The sequence below is a fragment of the Leucopleurus acutus genome, assembly GCF_964270905.1.
Source record: "Leucopleurus acutus genome assembly, chromosome: 10".
Taxonomy (NCBI): domain Eukaryota; kingdom Metazoa; phylum Chordata; class Mammalia; order Artiodactyla; family Delphinidae; genus Leucopleurus; species Leucopleurus acutus.
Window position 1 is genome coordinate 92,176,063 of NC_139153.1, and position 18,609 is coordinate 92,194,671.

The following is an 18,609-nucleotide window of genomic DNA, read 5'->3' on the forward strand; positions in this document are numbered from 1 at the left end:
AGGGCAATGGAAAGCGGGGTCCTGGACAAGCAAGCATGGCAGCTGTCTGACTTCCCGGGGGTTCAAGACTGTTGTTAAACGGGGAGTGTTCAAATTATTTTACTCACCAACTTATAAAAAACAGAAACAGAAATGTGTTATCACTGGCTTTAAGGATGAGAATCCCTAAACACATAACAGGGAAACTAAACAATGTTACATCAAGAATGACACTGTGGGGCTTCCCTGGTGGCGCAGTGGCTGGGAGTCCGCCTGCCGATGCAGGGGACGTGGGTTCGTGCCCCACGTCCGGGAGGATCCCGCATGCCGCGGGGCAGCTGGGCCCGTGGGCCGTGGCCGCTGGGCCTGCGCATCCGGGGCCTGTGCTCCGCGGCGGGAGGGGCCGCGGCGGTGAGAGGCCCGCGTACCGCAAAAAACAAAAACAAAAACAAAAAAAAAGAGAATGATACTGTGGGAGCAGATTTATTTACATGAAAAGATATTGTACTTCTGAGTGAAAAAAGCAAGTTACAAAACAGTTTATGTTGTATTAGTCCATTTATGCGAGGAAAAAAGCTACAGCACCTGCAAAATGTTCCCAGTAGTTTTCTTGGTAGGAGGGGAAAATGTTGGATTCTTGGTGTTTTTTGTTTCTCATGTTTTTCAGTGCATATTTCCTATAACATATTACTTACGGGCTTTAGAAAAATAAAAACAACGAGGTGGCTATTATTTTTAAGAAGCAAATACAAGTGACACAGAGAGACCGTAAGGGTCATCTCCCACTGTTTATTTTAAAATAATGCCCTTTATAGATCTCCTGAGACAAAAATTCCACCATCCTATAGGAAGGCGCTGTATACACAGGTTATATGGGTGCAAAAGTGATCTATCTGCTGACACACCGTAGCATTATATATCTTTAGAATGCAGCATTTACTGTATAATTACTCCTTCAAATACGAGCTATTTACTGATAATGAAATAACAAAGACAGAAATAGGCACAGTCATAAATTACTGGTAGCCACTACCAACACCCTATAATAAATTCTATTTTTGTCCTTGTGATTGTAAAATTTCTTTTGTTAACAGAAGAATCTTACATTGTGTATCTTTTAAATGTATGTAAAATATTTTTAAATACACCTTTTAAATATTATTTTAAATAAATATGTTATCCGTAAGTTTTTTTCCCGCAGAAAAACTGGGGGATTTTTACTAGATATCAAAGTACCTTTTATTAGACACAGCAAGGCCATCTTTCACAAGGAGATCAATACAGGCATATTTTCAGCCGCCCTCAATTAAAATGCTTACAAAGATGTCTCTCTAATCCCTTCTTCTGACTCATAACTTTCCTGAAGGTTGTGGTTTGGTTTTAATTGAAGTACGCTGGTGATGTTCAAAACTTTGTTCTATGAATGAGAAAACCAATTATGTTCTTTCAATAGATAACATTAACATTATTCCCAGAGGAAGTATTTTAGAAATCTCAATCCTTTAACGTTCAGTATGAATCATCTTTAAAAAAGAAAGAAAGTTGATCATGGAAAAAAGTCACATTTACATTTGAAGTTGTTGGTTTTGTTCTGTTTTGTTTGTTCGTTTTTTAAATTTTGCAGAGATGGGGTTAATGGCTCATTAGAGGCAGAGCAGATTCAAAAACAAGCCTCCTGCCCAGTTGATGCTAGTGGCTCTGGGAACGTGGGAAGTGCCTACAGTCTCTGAGCCTCCTCTTCACCCCTAAACCCTGAGAAGGTTTTACGAGTAGTAACACGCCTAGAGTTTTAGGGCAGTTCCCAGAATCCAGGTAACGCATCGTCCCTCCATCCTGTTAAAATGGATGGTCTTGCTAAGAAAATATATGGCTTCTCTTTAGGGTGTGTTACTACTTGGCATGTTTCACTCTGTATATAGAGAGAGAGGTTTTCAAGCCAGGGTATCAGTGATAATGCTCACATCTATATTGTATATATTTTAACTCAATAAACATGTCTTCCAAGCCACTATAAATAGCATAGGCAAGAGCATGAGATTTCAAGAGAAAGTGTTATTTGGGTATTTAGCAAGTTTGAGGATTGATTTAACTTACAAGAATTACTAAAATTTGAACTGAATGTACTTTGGGTCATTTAAATTTTATTATTTGCAGAGATCTGAATGATAGTCCAACTTTTCCTAAGTGTCCCAGTACAATCGTTTTGTACTAGTAAATCATCAGCTGATCTAATATTTCATAAGATTGGCACATGCCACCACGAGATCATCTCCACAGAAAAAGCAACAGACAGACGAAAAACATTATGTTGCCCACGTAGGATTTTATATAAATAATATGCTATAAATATTGCAGCATATTCTAGTTTGCACAGTACTTTTAAGCATTATTTCATTTGGTATAACTCCGGGAAAGTGGCGATCCCAAATTAACATATACAGTATGTCCCCTACATATGAACGAGTTCTGTTCCGAGAGCACATTGGTAAGTCCAATTTGTTCGTTAAGTCCAACAAAGTTAGCCTAGGCACCCAACTAACACAATCGGCTAAACAGTACTGTACTATACTACGTTTATAATACTTTTCACACAAGGAATCCATAAAAAACAAACAAAAAGTAAAGAAAACATTTTTAATCTTACAGTACAGTACCTTGAGAAGTACAGTACAACAGCTGGCATACAGGGGCTGGCATTGAGTGAACAGGCAAGAAGAGTTACCGGCTGGAGGAGGGAGAGGAGGTGGGAGACGGTAGAGCTGAAGGATCGCCGGCAACAGGAGACGGAGGGCAAGCTGCCATGTCACTCACGCCTGACACTGATGGAACGCATGTTCACATCTTTGAAAGCTCTCAACTAGAAGGTTCGTATGCAGTGGACTTACTGTAAGGTAAAAGAGGTCCAGGGAGCCTAAAGGACTTTCCAAGGTACTGCTGTAAGAAGTAGACTGGTTCTTAAAGGTTTTGGTTCTGGAATGAGTTAGGAAAGAAGCCCCCTCCACCACCACCATCATCATCATATCTCACTGCTGCAGGAGTTCTCAGTCCTACAAGCTATAGGAAGATGAGGTGTCCATTTGCAACATCCCAAAGGGAATGTACAAACAAGAGGTGCCCAGTGGTCTTCTGCTCAAATCAGCACTGCCATGGGTTCCCAGGGAAACAAGCCATCTCCTGGGGCTGTCCTCCAGCTTCTGGAGGATATATGGGTATACTGATTTATCCACAGAAGAAACATCTACACACCATGTATCATGTGCCATTCACTTTCCAAGGTACAAAACTGCAGCCGTGATCAAGACGGACCCATCCTCCGTCCTGTTAGAACTGACACATCTAGCGGTAAAGATGGACACGCACCCAGTAATTCCAAAAGAGGGTGGCAAGCGCGACACTGAGTAATCCGGGCTGCCAAAAGGCAACTATGAGAGACGGCCACCAACCCAGACCAGGGGCTTCAGAGGAAGTGCTGTCTGAGTGGAGACGTGAGAAACAAGAAGGCATCAGGCAAGTAAAGCAGTGAGACGGGGAGAGGGGAAGGAGGGAACAGCATGAGCAAAGACGCAGAGGCTAGGGAATGTGCTGAGTGTGACAAGCTAGAAGGTCAGCAGGAGTGAGTTATGAAAGCTGAGAGTCTTACCAGCCAGAAGAAGGCGGCTGGACTTTACCTTGACCATAAAAGGGAGCCAACAAAGGGTTTCAGCAGAAGACCATTGAATAGGGACTTCCCTGGTGGTCTAGCAATTAAGACTCTGCGTTCCCAATTCAGGGGGCCTGGGGTTCAATCCCTGGTCAGGGAACTAGATTCCACATGCCACAATGAAGATCCCGCATGCCACAACTGAGACCCGGCGCAGCCAAATAAAGAAATAAATATCAAAAAATAAAAAAGAAGACCGTTGGATAAATACTAAGAAGACTGTTGTAGTCATATAACTGAAAAATGGTCGGGTGGTCTGAACAGGTAATGACAGGGGAAAGTATGAAAAGGGATGCAAGAGATCTTCACAGAATGCAGACTCATAAGACCTGATAACTTTTTCATTTTTCATATGAAGAAAACTCCATACTTCATTTAATTCTGAGAAGTGGATTTTGCTTCCTTAGGCTATATGGATGAAGCTATAATTCAACCAACTTCAGGATATTGCTTTAATCACAACACAACACAAAGAGAATTAGAAAAAAAACACACCTAAACATAGAGCATAAGAAGCACACAGATCATTAAAATACTTAACACAAATCCATACAATTTGTCTTATGACCCTCAGAGGGCAGACACAGCCAAGAGGCAGGAACCAAAAAGAAGGATTTCATTTGGCACGAATACATTAATGGAAGCATGAAAGACATTTTCACATGTTGGAAGCCACACTGAAGGAGAATGACAACTTTATAAAACCAAAGCTAGTCAAATCTTCCTCTTCTTTTTTTTAAGCTAACATAGTCATTCGGTTTACTCAGCTAAGCTCCAGCCCAGGCAGCTCTCACAGTCTAAACCCAAGGCACATCCCAGTGGGTCAGACAGTCAAAGAAAACATGAGACATACTAAGAAAGTCACACCTGGGGGAAAGGATGCCTTTTCACGAAATTCACATAAAACGGCTCATTAGAATACGTCATCTGCTTGGTTGTAAGACATGTCTGACTCCACGACCCCGATACCTCCGTACCTGTAATTTCTATCATTCTATCATTTCAACAGCTTTCCTTCTGGCAGGTCAGAGGGTTCAAATGCGGCACAACTCACAGTTTTAAGTCCTTCTGCAAACGGAGCCTCCTTCCCACCTGCTTCAGCTGAATCTGAATGATGGGCTGGGGGCAGAAGTCGGTCACTCCGCAGCCTTTTTCTTATTTCTTCTTCTTTAGTCTGAAAAGCAGTATTAAAGAGTGAAAACGAGTCCGAGTGACTTTCTCCAAGTTCTCATAACTACTGCCTATAATGAACATTCCTGGCTTCCCTATTTCATTATGCAATCATTCGACAAGCAGAGGTTGAGGAATTACTGTTGAAGAAGACAGAGCCAGCCGCCAGCCCCCACCCCATACCCTCCAGACACCCTCTAGACACCCTCCAGACATTCCCTCACAGGGCTGTGGTCTGTCCTTGCTCTCTGAGAGGCCAAGTAGAGACACCGAAGTAAAGGCTGTCAGACCAGAGCTGTGAAGGCTGGTTCCGGCAGAAGGGCAGACAGAGGGTTTATGGGCACCATGTGTGTGTAAACGTTGTAGAAGTTGTCTGAGGGTCTGCACGGCCTCCTCTCATCTCCCATCCTCCACCTGGGACCTCCTGCCACCCCTGGCCCCAACTGAAGTTTCTCTTTTTTTTAATAGGAAAAAAACACCATACTTAATTCTCAGAAGTGGATATTGCTTCCTTAGGCTACAGGGATGAAACTGTAATTCAACCAACTTCAAGATAGTGCTGCATTTCTTCACCACACAAAGAGAACTTAAAAAAACTAAACATACAGCATAGGAAGCATGGAGATCACTAAAAGAATTAATACAATCCACGTAATCGGTCTTTAAGCTGGTGACTGAAGAGGAGGCACACGTTTCAGAGGCAGCGCCCCTCACGCGAGACCTGGGCTACCTTCCTGCACTCCTCCACTGCCTGCATCTTCTCGTCTATGTCCTTCATCAGGAAATCTTTTATCTCCTTTTTGATTTTAAGTTTTTTCAGCCTGGCTGGTGGCTTTCTCAGTAGCTTCTCAGTCATGCTTACGTGCAGAAAGACACTTTTTAAAATGCAGAAACAAATGTATTTATTAGCAGAGGAGAAAGATAAGAGAGAGAGAATAAACATTGTTTAAGGTTTTAGTCCTAAAAATCTAAACAGATTTTTGGATAGATTTGTAAAAATAATTACGTGAAAACTGGTAACAGCTGAACTCATCCCTAAAGACTTTATGCCTGGTAACAACAGAACTAATTCCTAAAGAAAAAATATCTATTAGATGTCTAGGAAAAAACAGGCTATTATCAAAAAAACATGAAAGAAACATGCAGTGATGGAGGAGGGCTCTTGAGAAGTAAAAAAAAAAACGTGGAGAACAAATAAAAGATGGGAAAAGGTGGCGAATGAATGATGCATTTGTAGTTCAAGGTAAAAAGTTAAACCCCATGATTTTATAATATTCCATAAGCTACAAATGACTTTCATTTAGGGTCGAGATTAGTTTTAGGACTTTTGGTCTGGTGAAAGAGAGAATTAACACTGGTCTTTGCTGTCAGTACTTTACAAATGTTTTCATGACAATAGAAAAAAACCCATACTATTTCCTGATTGACTACCGTTTATATGTTTAGAGCAGTGATAATGACTTTGATTATAATTTCTAGTTATTAAAAAAGGTTAAACTGTTGTAAAGGGTTTATAAAGTTTAATTTTTTAAAATTGGTTTTTAAAAATAATATACCTTGGTTATAAAAAAATTAAAATGATACAGAAATAGTCCCCTAATTCTCTGTTTAACCAGCTGGCCCCCAATCCCACTCATCAGCACGAACCATTTTAAAGAGTTTGGTGTGTGTCCTTCCAGACATTCTCTGTGCACATATATCTATATATACATATATTAACAGTGCACCTGTCATGTTCAACCAATCAATGGGATTATACCATATACACTGTTTTGCAATTTACTTTCTTCATTTAATTTAATATGGACATCTTTCCAGGTCAGTATATAAAGTATATATAAAGAGTTATTAAACTGTCTTAATGAACACCAAGCCTTCATTATAAAATGAACCAAAACAGGTAGACCTCATTTTATTGTGCTTCACAGATATTTTGGTTTTCTTTGTTTTACAAATTAAAGATCCGTGGCAACCCTGCGTCGACCAAGTCGCAGGTAGGCGCCATTTTTCCAACAGTGTTTGCTCACTTTATGTCTCTGTGTCACATTTTGGTAATTCTTGCAGTATTTCAAATTTTTTCATTATTATTGTATTTGTTATGGTGACCAGTGATCTTTGAGGCTACTATTGCAAACCGATAATGACTCGATGAAGGCTCAGATGATGGTTAGCATTTTTTAGCAATCTAAGTATGTTTAAATTAAGATCTGAACATTGTTTTATTAGACATAATACTATTGGACACTTAACAGGCTACACTATAGTGTAAACATAACTTCTATATGCGCTGGGAAACCAAAAAGTTCGTGTGACTCGATTTATCGTGATATTTGCTTTATTGCAGTGGCCTGGAACCGAACCCACAGTATCTCCAACTAGGTACTCCTGTATTATTCTAGATAATTTCTCTAAAGACTTTTAAAGACAAAGGAGCTATTGATATCCATTGTCATATCGAAAAGACGGTCTCTTCAGATTGCAGTACTGTAGTTACTGAGAAAGTAAATCACACAAAGACAGACAGGTCAGCATAGCAGGAAAGGGTACCAGATCCAGACACATACAGCCCTGGGTTTGAATCCTGGCTTGGTCATGGTGTGGCTTTGCCTGAATTCTTAAACTCCGTAAGCCTTCCCTTCCTCATTTATAAAATAGGTTTTATTTCACAGGATTTTTTTTAGAAAAAAAAGAGGAAAATCTTTGCCAACTTGGTCTAGCAGGCAGATCACTTCTCCGGTTGAGGCACTGACTGGTGCATCTCTCCTGCCACATCTGGCACAGAGAAGCGAGGCCCAGCCACCAGTGGTCAGAACAGAGCAGGTAGTGGGATGGGCCACGACCCTGGATCAGTCAGGGGAGGAGCAGTGCCTGCCGAATGGCGTACCAGGGTCGGCCGAGACGCAGCCCCTAGGGATTTCCAGGTGGTAGTGCGAACTCTTCGGGCAAAGGAGGGTGGGCAGGAGGGCGCCCAGCCCATAGTCAAGGAGTACTGGGATGTACAGCCAGTAGGAGAGCGGGAAGAGGCAGAAGAAGAGGAGGAGAGAGTTGGACAAGGAGAAGGAGAGATGAGGGAGAGGATGAGAATTATGTGGACCAAGAGGAAGAGGGGGACGATCCTCCTGAGGGCAGGGTACTAGATTCTGCTGCTGATCTTAAATTGGGATACTTTTCCCGCCAACTTATGATCCCAAAGTCTGTATGGTTCTAAAGATCAGAGTGAATATCAATATGAAAACGCTGATGACGAGGATGGGAATGAAAAGCCAGAAGAAGGACTTAAAATGGACACGGTCTCAGCAGAGGGCAGCTCTGGAGAACACAGCTGGAAGGCATAAAAGAAATGGACGGCAAAAGAAAGACGCATTTGCGCTTCATGGATATTCTAGTCTTCGTTAGCCCAAAATACCAATTTTGTTTCAAAGTTCAACACCCCAAAATGATATTAACTGACATCTGACTTTACTCTTACCTTTTAGAGATAACAGTATTGTTCACATTGAAAATAAAAGCTTCTTTGAAATGAAAAAAATAAAGAGGAAAGTATACAGTAGCCACTCAATAAATGGTAATTACTTATTCAGTGAAAGCAGTGACCTTTTTTTCAATGACAGCACACAGAATCACAACCAAATACAGTTTTTGTAACGAAGGGGAGAAATGAGACTCAGAATCCCAGGGGCCAGCAGGCAGGAGGCCTGGGCTCTGTTTAACCCCGGGTCTACTGCTAATACCCACTGTGTGACCTGACACAAAGCACTTCTCTTTGGACTCACTTTTCTCAAAAGTATACCATATAACGCTCCTCTGCAGCTTGCTGAGGACGGCTAGGGTTCCTTCCAGCTTTAAAACCTATGATCCTTGGAAAGAATCCTTCTAAAGGATAAACATTTATTAAAGTTCTGGTTCAGTTGCAGCCTTCAGACACTTTTATGTGATGAGAAATTTTTCGCTACAGGAAAACTGGGAGATGTTTGTCAAAGCAAGTTCCCCCTCCCCCATCCTTGTGTCATCTTTTATGACAATTGGCTTTTAGGCTCCCTGCTGACAAAAGCCATCTTATAAAAAGACGGGACATGCTTGCTGTGCAGGCTCAACTAGAGATACTGTGAAATTAGGATGAAACAGTTTTGGGGGGAAGTTCACTCATAGACGGCTAACAGAGAATGGAATAGTCATCTGAGATCCAATAAAGCAAGTCTCCCTCAGGCTTACACAGGAGTCTGAGCCTTGATTTAAATCATGAGATCAACAGTTTCAAGAGAGCTTGGGCTTTCTGGTTTGGCTGACCTCTTCCTGTGGCTTTATCCCAAAACGATGCATAAGAAATCATGTACTTCCTTTCCCTTGTGGAAGTTAATCCTACCTGTGCAGCCCTTGTCCTTTCTTGAGTTTGACACTTTAAAGAAAAGCACTGAAAGACCTGAGGAAAGCTATCTGTATTCTTTACCACTGGATTTTATAAAGTCAGGAGTTACCAATTGTTGGCACTTAAAAAATGATAGCATTATATGATCACATTATACGTAGAGAGGTACTACCCATAGAAACTCTAAAAAAAAAATTAACTTTAAAACCTATAGAAGTTACTAGTTCAATTATTCTCTTTAAGAACACCAGCAGGGGATGGAACCAAAGATGCTGTGATAAGAAGGGGATCTCGTTTCTAGCCAACCTGCTTGTATACATTACTTCTTGCATCTGCTGTGTCTTCCTCAGAGCTTTCCTAGTTAATTATTGACCGACAGATAAACCTACCCTGGCTATGTTCTCTTAATAGGAGTCTTGTGCATAGAATAAGCCGAAGTTTCTCACAACAGATCGGTCACTCCTGCTCTGCCACTGTCAAGGCCTCCTAAGATGGTCACTCTGAGCGTTAACTGCCATTCTTTTGTCTTTACCCTGGTCAACTTCCTCCTCCTTAAAAGACTCCCCATGAGGTTCAGCAAATAATGTTACTGACTCTGATCCATTGTCAACAAACTCCCAAACTGCACTGAAGGTTATCAAGGACAGAGGTTGCCTGGAAAAGGGAATCAACTTAGACTAGAGACAGAAGGGATCAATAGAGGATTGAGAGTCTTGTGTAGGGAAACCCAGAACGGGAGAAATGAGTTTGGATGAAAAACACCTAAAGTGGTTAATACCTATGTGGATAAATGAGAGCCACTCCCATCTCTTTTAAGAGATCTGTACCAATCCATACATGTATTTACATGTGTATATAAAACTAATATACATTTATAATACAGCCACTGGAGTCTCCGTAGAATGTTTTAAAATATACTGGAAGATTCACTTAGTCTGATAATTTAGCTTCTTAACATCGTATTACTTACATATCATTATAATTCTTTCTGAGTGAGCGTAACATCTATTAGCGCAAATGTGCTTGCAGGCAGGTTACCCAGAGGGGCTATGGAATGGCTGTAGTACTGGCTAAAAAGCAGATGATGAAAAAAAGTAAGAAAAAAGATGATAGGGGGCCCTGTGGATACAGATACTGCTGTGGATTTCTAGGAAGAGACTAGCTCATAGGGGAGTCCCCTTTTCAGCATCCTTTATTATATTTCACTCTAAATGATAACTGAATTAAAGATAACAACCTGGCTAAGACAGGGACAGATCTATGTCTAAAATTCCCTTGTATTTATATATAATATTGGTCTACACAAGGAGCCTTGTTTTTAAGTATTCTCACTTTTATTGTTCTGTTTTTTTCTCATAATATTTCACTTAAAGTTTTTTTTAAATGAATGAAGAAATGGTGTTCACATGTCTGATTGGATTCCTCGTATTATAGTATCTGCTGACATTAACATCCTTTTTTTTGACTATTCCCTTTTTGTTTCCTTTGGCTCTTTGTTTCTTAGTTAAAAGTATTAACTGTCTCATAATATTTTCATTTTCAGTCCTTCAATATTCATTCTCATCTTTTTGTATTGGCCTCAGAACTCTCCCCCGAATATCCAAGACATCTGGTGTCTGACACACATGTTCTCAGCTACAGCTGGATTGAGAGAGACTTTACCTGTGACACTGAGCAATTATATCTCTTCATTTCCATACGCTTCCTGGGTATCATCTTAGTCCTATAGTGAACACATGTTCTATTTTCAGGAATATTTTAGGACTCTCTTTCACAGTGAATGGGGATTTCAGTTTCGAAAGCTTTAACCCTTCCCAGCTTGATAATGGATTTGAGGGCTTGGTGTACATTTTTATTGAAACTTCATGGCAGCGGTTCTCAGCCTGGGCTGCCCACTGAATCACCTGGGAGCTTTCAAAAGCACCACATTCTGGGCCCACCCCAAGCCATTGGTCCCAGGAGTTTTGAAAGTTTCCTGGGTGATGCAAATGTACAGATTAAGGACTGCACTAGGCAATAAGATGCACAGCTGTGCATTACAGCTCCTGCCTGTTGCAAGTCTGGCTTTTGTTGGCCATCTTGGCCCAATTCCAAAGCAAAAAAATAATAACTCTGTTATTCTTTTTTTTTTTTTTTTTTGCCGTACGCGGGCCTCTCACTGCTGTGGCCTCTCCCCGTGCGGAGCACAGGCTCCGGACGCGCAGGCTCGGCGGCCATGGCTCACGGGTCCAGCCGCTCCGCGGCATGTGGGATCTTCCCAGACTGGGGCAAGAACCCGCGTCCCCTGCATCGGCAGGCGGACTCTCAACCACAGCGCCACCAGGGAAGCCCAACTGTGTTATTCTTGCCTACCTTTGCAGTCCTGTCACATTTAAATCCTTCTGAGAACACTCCACCAACGCCCCTGACAACCATTCCATTTCTACGTAATACGAATAGGATCACAGTCTTCATCTTTGGCTCTCTTAATGATGTTACTGAAAGTCAAGCCTGTAGTTTTCATTTCTTAATAGATACGTTTCCTTCACAATGTAGCTTATATTAATTAACCTTGCTGGTGCCCTGGCAAGGTCCGAGTCTGAAGTCATTCATCTCTGGCACTGGAATCACTGAAAAATGTTTTAATGTTACTCCCACTGATGTGAGCATCAAGAGTCCATAGCATCTCTCTTCAGAAGGCTTGCTTAGCTACTGTATGTTCCCACAATCTATCCTCCTCCAGAAGGCTCTTTTTTTTTTTTTTTTGAATTTTTGAATTTTATTTTATTATTTTATACAGCAGGTTCTTATTAGTCATCAATTTTATACACATCAGTGTATACATGTCAATCCCAATCTCCCAATTCATCACACATCCCCACCCCCCGCCGCTTTCCCCCGTTGGTGTCGATACATTTGTTCTCTACATCCATGTCTCAATTTCTGCTCTGCAAACCAGTTCATCTGTACCATTTTTCTAGGTTCCACATACATGCGTTAATATATGATATTTGTTGTTCTCTTTCTGACTTACTTCACTCTGTATGACAGTCTCTAGATTCATCCAAGTCTCTACAAATAACTCAACTTCATTCCTTTTTATGGCTGAGTAATATTCCATTGTATACATGTATCACATCTTCTTTATCCATTCGTCTGTTGATGGGCATTTAGGTTGCTTCCATGACCTGGCTATTCTAAATAGTGCTGCAATGAATATTGGGGCACATGTGTCTTTTTTGTGTGTGTGTGTGGTACGCGGGCCTCTCGCTGCTGTGGCCTCTCCCACTGCGGAGCACAGGCTCTGGATGCACAGGCTCAGTGGCCATGGCTCAGGGGTCCAGCCACCCCGCGACATGTGGGATCTTCCTGGACCAGGCCACGAACCCGTGTCCCCTGCATCGGCGGGCGGACTCTCAATCACTGCGCCACCAGGGAAGCCCCATGTGTCTTTTTGAATTATGGTTTTCTCTGAGTATATGCCCAGCAGTGGGGTTCCTGGGTCATATGGTAATTCTATTTTTAGTTTTTTAAGGAACCTCCATACTGTTCTCCATAGTGGCTGTATCAATTTACATTCCCACCAACAGTGCAAGAGGGTTCCCTTTTCTCCACACCCTCTCCAGCATTTGTTGTTTGTAGATTTTCTGATGGTGCCCATTCTAACTGGTGTGAGGTGATACCTCACTGTAGTTTTGATTTGCATTTCTCTAATAATTAGTGATGTTGAGCAGCTTTTCATGTGCTTCTTGGCTACCTATATGTCTTCTTTGGAGAAATGTCTATTTAGGTCTTCTGCCCATTTTTGGATTGGGTTGTTTTTTTAATATTGAGCTGCATGAGCTGTTTATATATTTTGGAGATTAATCCTTTGTCCGTTGATTTGTTTGCAAATATCTTCTCCCATTCTAAGGGTTGTCTTTTTGTCTTGTTCGTAGTTTCCTTTGCTTTGCAAAAGCTTTTAAGTATCATTAGGTCCCATTTGTTTATTTTTGTTTTTATTTCCATTACTCTAGGAGGTGGATCAAAAAAGATCTTGCTGTGATATATGTCAAAGACTGTTCTTCCTATGTTTTCCTCTAAGAGGTTTATAGAGTCCAGTCTTACATTTAGGTCTCTAATCTATTTTGAGTTTATTTTTGTGTATGGTGTTAGGGAGTCTTCTAATTTCATTCTTTTACATGTAGCTGTCCAGTTTTCCCAGCACCACTTAATGAAGAGACTGTCTTTTCTCCATTGTATATCCTTGCATCCTTTGTCATAGATTAGCTGACCATAGGTGCATGGGTTTATCTCTAGGCTTTCTATCCTGTTCCATTGATCTATATTTCTGTTTTTGTGCCAGTACCATATTGTCTTGATTACTGTAGCTTTGTAGTATAGTCTGAAGTCAGGGAGTCTGATTCCTCCAGTTCCGTTTTTTTCCCTCAAGGCTGCTTTGGCTATTTGGGGTCTTTTGTGTCGCCATACAAATTTTAAGATTTTTTGTTCTGGTTCTGTAAAAAATGCCATTGGTAATTTGATAGGGATTGCATTGAATCTGTAGATTGCTTTGGGTAGTATAGTCACTTTCACAATATTGATTCTTCTAATCCAAGAACATGGTATATCTCTCCATCCATTTGTATCATCTTTAATTACTTTCATCAGTGTCTTACAGTTTTCTGACTACAGGTCTTTTACCTCCCTAGGTAGGTTTATTGCTAGGTACTTTATTCTTCTTGTTGCGATCGTAAATGGGAGTGTTTCCTTAATTTCTTATTTTTTCATCGTTAGTGTATAGGAATGCAAGAGATTTCTGTGCATTAATTTTGTATCCTGCAACTTTACCAAATTCATTTATTAGCTCTAGTAGTTTTCTGGTGGCATCTTTAGGATTCTCTATATATACTATCTTGTCATCTGCAAACAGTAACAGTTTTACTCCTTCTGTTCCAATTTGTATTCCTTTTATTTCTTTTTCTTCTCTGATTGCTGTGGCTAGGACTTCCAAAACTATGTTGAATAATAGTGGTGAGAGTGGACATCCTTGTCTTGTTCCTGATCTTAGAGGAAATGCTTTCAGTTTTTCACCATTGAGAATGATGTTTGCTGTGGGTTTGTCGTATATGGCCTTTATTATGTTGCAGTAGGTTCCCTCCATTCCCACTTTCCGGAGGGTTTTTATCATAAACAGGTGTTGAATTTTGTCAAAAGCTTTTTCTGTATCTACTGAGATGATCATATGGTTTTTATTCTTCAATTTGTTAATATGGTGTATCACACTGATTGATATGCATGTATTGAAGAATCCTTGCATTCCTGGGATAAATCCCACTTGATCATGGTGTATAATCCTTTTAATGTGTTGTTGGATTCCGTTTGCTAGTATTTTGTTGAGGATTTTTGCATCTATATTCATTGGTGATATTGGTCTGTAATTTTCTTTTTTTGTAGTATCTTTGTCTGGTTTTGGTATCAGGGTGATGGCGGCCTCATAGAATGAGTTTGGGAGAGTTCCTGCCTCTGCAATTTTTTGGAAGAGTTTGAGAAGGATGGGTGTTAGCTCTTCTCTAAATGTTTGGTAGAATTCACCTGTGAAGCCATCTGGTCCTGGACTTCTGTTTGTTGGAAGATTTTTAATCACAGTTTCAATTTCATTACTTGTGATTAGTCTGTTCATATTTTCTATTTCTTCTTGGTTCAGTCTTGGAAGGTTATATCTTTCTAAGAATTTGTCCATTTCTTCCAGATTGTCCATTTTATTGGCAGAGAGTTGCTTGTAGTAGTCTCTTAGGATGCTTTGTATTTCTGTGGTGTCTGTTGTAACTTCTCCTTTTTCATTTCTAATTTTATTGATTTGAGTCCTCTCCCTCTTTTTCTTGATGAGTCTGGCTAATGGTTTATCAATTTTTTTTTATCTTCTTGAAGAACCAGCTTTTTTATTGATCTTTGCTATTGTTTTCTTTGTTTCTATTTCATTTATTTCTGCTCTGATCTTTATGATTTCTTTCCTTCTGCTAACTTTGGGTTTTGTTTGTTGTTCTTTCTCTAGTTCCTTTAGGTGTAAGGTTAGATTGTTTATTTGAGATTTTTCTTGTTTCTTGAGGTAGGCTTTTATAGCTATAAACTTCCCTCTTAGAACTGCTTTTGCTGCATCCCATAGGTTTTGGATTGTCATGTTTTCATGGTCATTTGTCTCTAGGTATTTTTTGATTTCCTCTTTGATTTCTTCAGTGATCTCTTGGTTATTTAGTAACGTATTGTTTAGCCTCCATGTATTTGTGTTTTTTACGTTTTTTTCCCTGTAACTGATTTCTAATCTCATAGCATTGTGGTCAGAAAAGATGCTTGATATGATTTCAATTTTCTTAAATTTACTGAGGCTTGATTTGTGACCCAAGATGTGATCTATCCTAGAGAATGTTCTGTGCGCACTTGAGAAGAAAGTGTAATCTGCTGTTTTTGGATGGAATGTCCTATAAATATCTATTAAATCTATCTGCTCTATTGTGTCATTTAAAGCTTGTGCTTCCTTATTAATTTTCTGTTTGGGTGATCTGTCCATTGGTGTAAGTGAGATGTTAAAGTCCCCCACTATTACTGTGTTACTGTCGATTTCCTCTTTAAAAGCTGTTAGCAGTTGCCTTATGTATTGAGGTGCTCCTACATTGGGTGCATATATATTTATAATTGTCACATCTTCTTCTTGGATTGATCCCTTGATCATTATGTAGTGTCCTTCCTTGTCTCTTGTAACATTCTTTATTTTAAAGTCTACTTTATCTGATATGAGTATTGCTACTCCAGCTTTCTTTTGATTTCCATTTGCATGCAATATCTTTTTCCAACCCCTCACTTTCAGTCTGTATGTGTCCTAGGTCTGAAGTGGGTCTCTTGTAGACAGCATACAGATGGGTCTTGTTTTTGTATCCACTCAGCGAGCCTGTGTGTTTTGGTTGGAGCATTTAATCCATTCACATTTAAGGTAATTATCAATATGTATGTTCCTATGACCATTTTCTTAATTGTTTTGGGTTTGTTTTTGTAGGTCCTTTTTTTCTCTCGTGTTTCCCACTTCGAGAAGTTCCTTTAGCATTTCTTGTAGGGCTGGTTTGTTGGTGCTGAATTCTCTTAACTTTTGCTTGTCTGTAAAGCTTTTGATTTCTCCACAAATGTGAATGAGATCCTTGCCGGGTAGAGTGATCTCGGTTGTAGGTTCTTCCCTTTCATCGCCTTAAATATGTCATGCCACTCCCTTCTGGCTTGCAGAGTTTGTGCTGAGAAATCAACTGTTAACCTTACGGGAGTTCCCTTGTATGTTATTTGTCATTTTTTCCTTGCAGCTTTCAATAATTTTTCTTTGTCTTTAATTTTTGCCAAGTTGATTACTATGTGTCTCGGCGTGTTTCTCCTTGGGTTTATCCTGTATGGGACTCTCTGCACTTCCTGGACTTGGGTGGCTATTTCCTTTCCCATGTTAGGGAAGTTTTTTACTATAATCTCTTCAAATATTTTCTCGGTCCTTTCTCTCTCTCTTCTCCTTCTGGGACCCCTATAATGTGAATGTTGTTGCGTTTAATGTTGTCCCAGAGGTCTCTTAGGCTGTCTTCATTTCTTTTCATTCTTTTTTTCTTTATTCTGTTCTGCAGCAGTGAATTCCACCATTCTGTCTTCCAGGTCACTTATCTGTTCTTCTGCCTCAGTTATTCTGCTATTGATTCCTTCTAGTGTAGTTTTCATTTCAGTTATCGTATTATTCATCTCTGTTTGTTTGTTCTTTAATTCTTCTAGGTCTTTGTTAAACATTTCTTGCATCTCCTTGATCTTTGCCTGCATTCTTTTTCCGAGGTCTTGGATCATCTTCACTATCATTATTCTGAATTCTTTTTCTGGAAGGCTGCCTATCTCGACTTCATTTAGTTGTTTTTCTGGGGTTGTATCTTGTTCCTTCATCTGGTACATACCCCTCTGCCTTTTCATCTTGTCTATCTTTCTGTGGATGTGGTTTTTATTCCACAGGCTGTAGGATTGTAGTTCTTTTTGCTTCTGCTCTCTACCCTCTGGTGGATGAGGCTATCTAAGAGGCTTGAGACTCCTGTCTTTTTTTTTTTAAATAAATTTATTTATTTATTTATTTAATTTATTTGGTTGCATAGGGTCTTCATTGCTGCATGCGGGCTTTCTCTTGTTGCGGTGAGTGGGGGCTACTCTTTGTTGTGGTGCGCAGGCTTCTTATTGCAGTGGCTTCTCTTGTTGTGGAGCACGGGCTCTAGATGCGCAGGCTCAGCAGTTGTGGCTCATGGGCTCTAAAGTACAGGCTCACTAGTTGTGGCGCACGGGCTTAGTTGCTCCAAGGCATGTGGGATCTTCCCAGAACAGGGATTGAACCCGTGTCCCCTGCATTGGCAGGCGGATTCTTAACCACTGCGCCACCAGGGAAGCTCCTGTCTTTTCTTTTTGACCCACCTTTTATTTTCTGACCCCCAGTGATTCACCTACAGCAAGAAAAAAAATCTCTCCTTGTCCTTTCTATATTAAAGATGCATCATTTTTTAGTACTTTGAAGTAAGATAAGGTACTCGAAAATGCCTTGCATCCTGATAGCTAGTCTTGTGCAAATGTAAACTGTCATTATGTTGGCATCAGTTTTTCCATTATGTGGTCCATTTTTACCTTCCCCCCAGTCCCTCTTATTATTGAGAGCCTGATAATATCATTCATAAGGCTTAACAAACTTCTTTCCTTGCCAAGTACTTTCAGCAGTACTTATTTTTCCTTCTTCAAAAGAAAATGCCACTTTGGCTTTTATTTATGAGTTCTCAGCAGGTCCCACACACAGAGAAGGAAATTACCTTTATTGAAACACTAAGTGACTTGGTCTAGGTGCAAACTTGATTTCACTAATGAATCTTTTTATTCCCTATTGACTGTTTTCCCTACAACACAGGGGACTGGCCACCACTAAGGTGCCTTTGATATAATTTCTGGTCTCAATTTCCATCACTTCTGTTTCTTTCTTTTCTTTCCTATTCATTTTCCCTTATGCCTCTTTTCTGTGTTATTTCTTCTTTTTATCTTCCTTCCTCTGTCTATGCTTTAGGATTACTGGTGCTGCTGGCAGTGGCTTAAAAAGAAACCCAAACCAATGAGAACTAAACAGAACAACAGCAAATCTGCCATCTTCTTCATAGGTTTACAAAGAAGTTATTAAAAAGTCAAGAACTCAAGACTTTGGCCACGACAAGTTAACATCAGGCTACAAATAATGCTCACACTACAGAAAAACAATGATAGATCAGTCAAGATGAATCAACAAAGAAAATTAAGGGTATAACAATTTTTATCATTGTATTTATTACCTCATGGTTGACCTCAGGGTGTATATATAAATGTATACATGTATCTATTTTAGCTTTGACATTTAGGCCTATTT

General features: G+C 40.1%; 1 protein-coding gene across 1 annotated transcript in view; it reads right to left on the reverse strand.

Moving 5' to 3' along the window:
- Positions 1 to 4,592: 4,592 nt before the first annotated feature.
- Positions 4,593 to 18,609, reverse strand: part of STMND1 (stathmin domain containing 1) — a gene marked incomplete at both ends in the record, with an annotated part of 35,272 nt that continues 21,255 nt past the window's right edge. Inside the window, 3 exon segments of the mRNA XM_082847435.1 lie at positions 4,593 to 4,673; positions 4,680 to 4,853; positions 5,580 to 5,711. Of these exon segments, the coding sequence (XP_082703561.1) occupies positions 4,593 to 4,673; positions 4,680 to 4,853; positions 5,580 to 5,711 (387 nt within the window).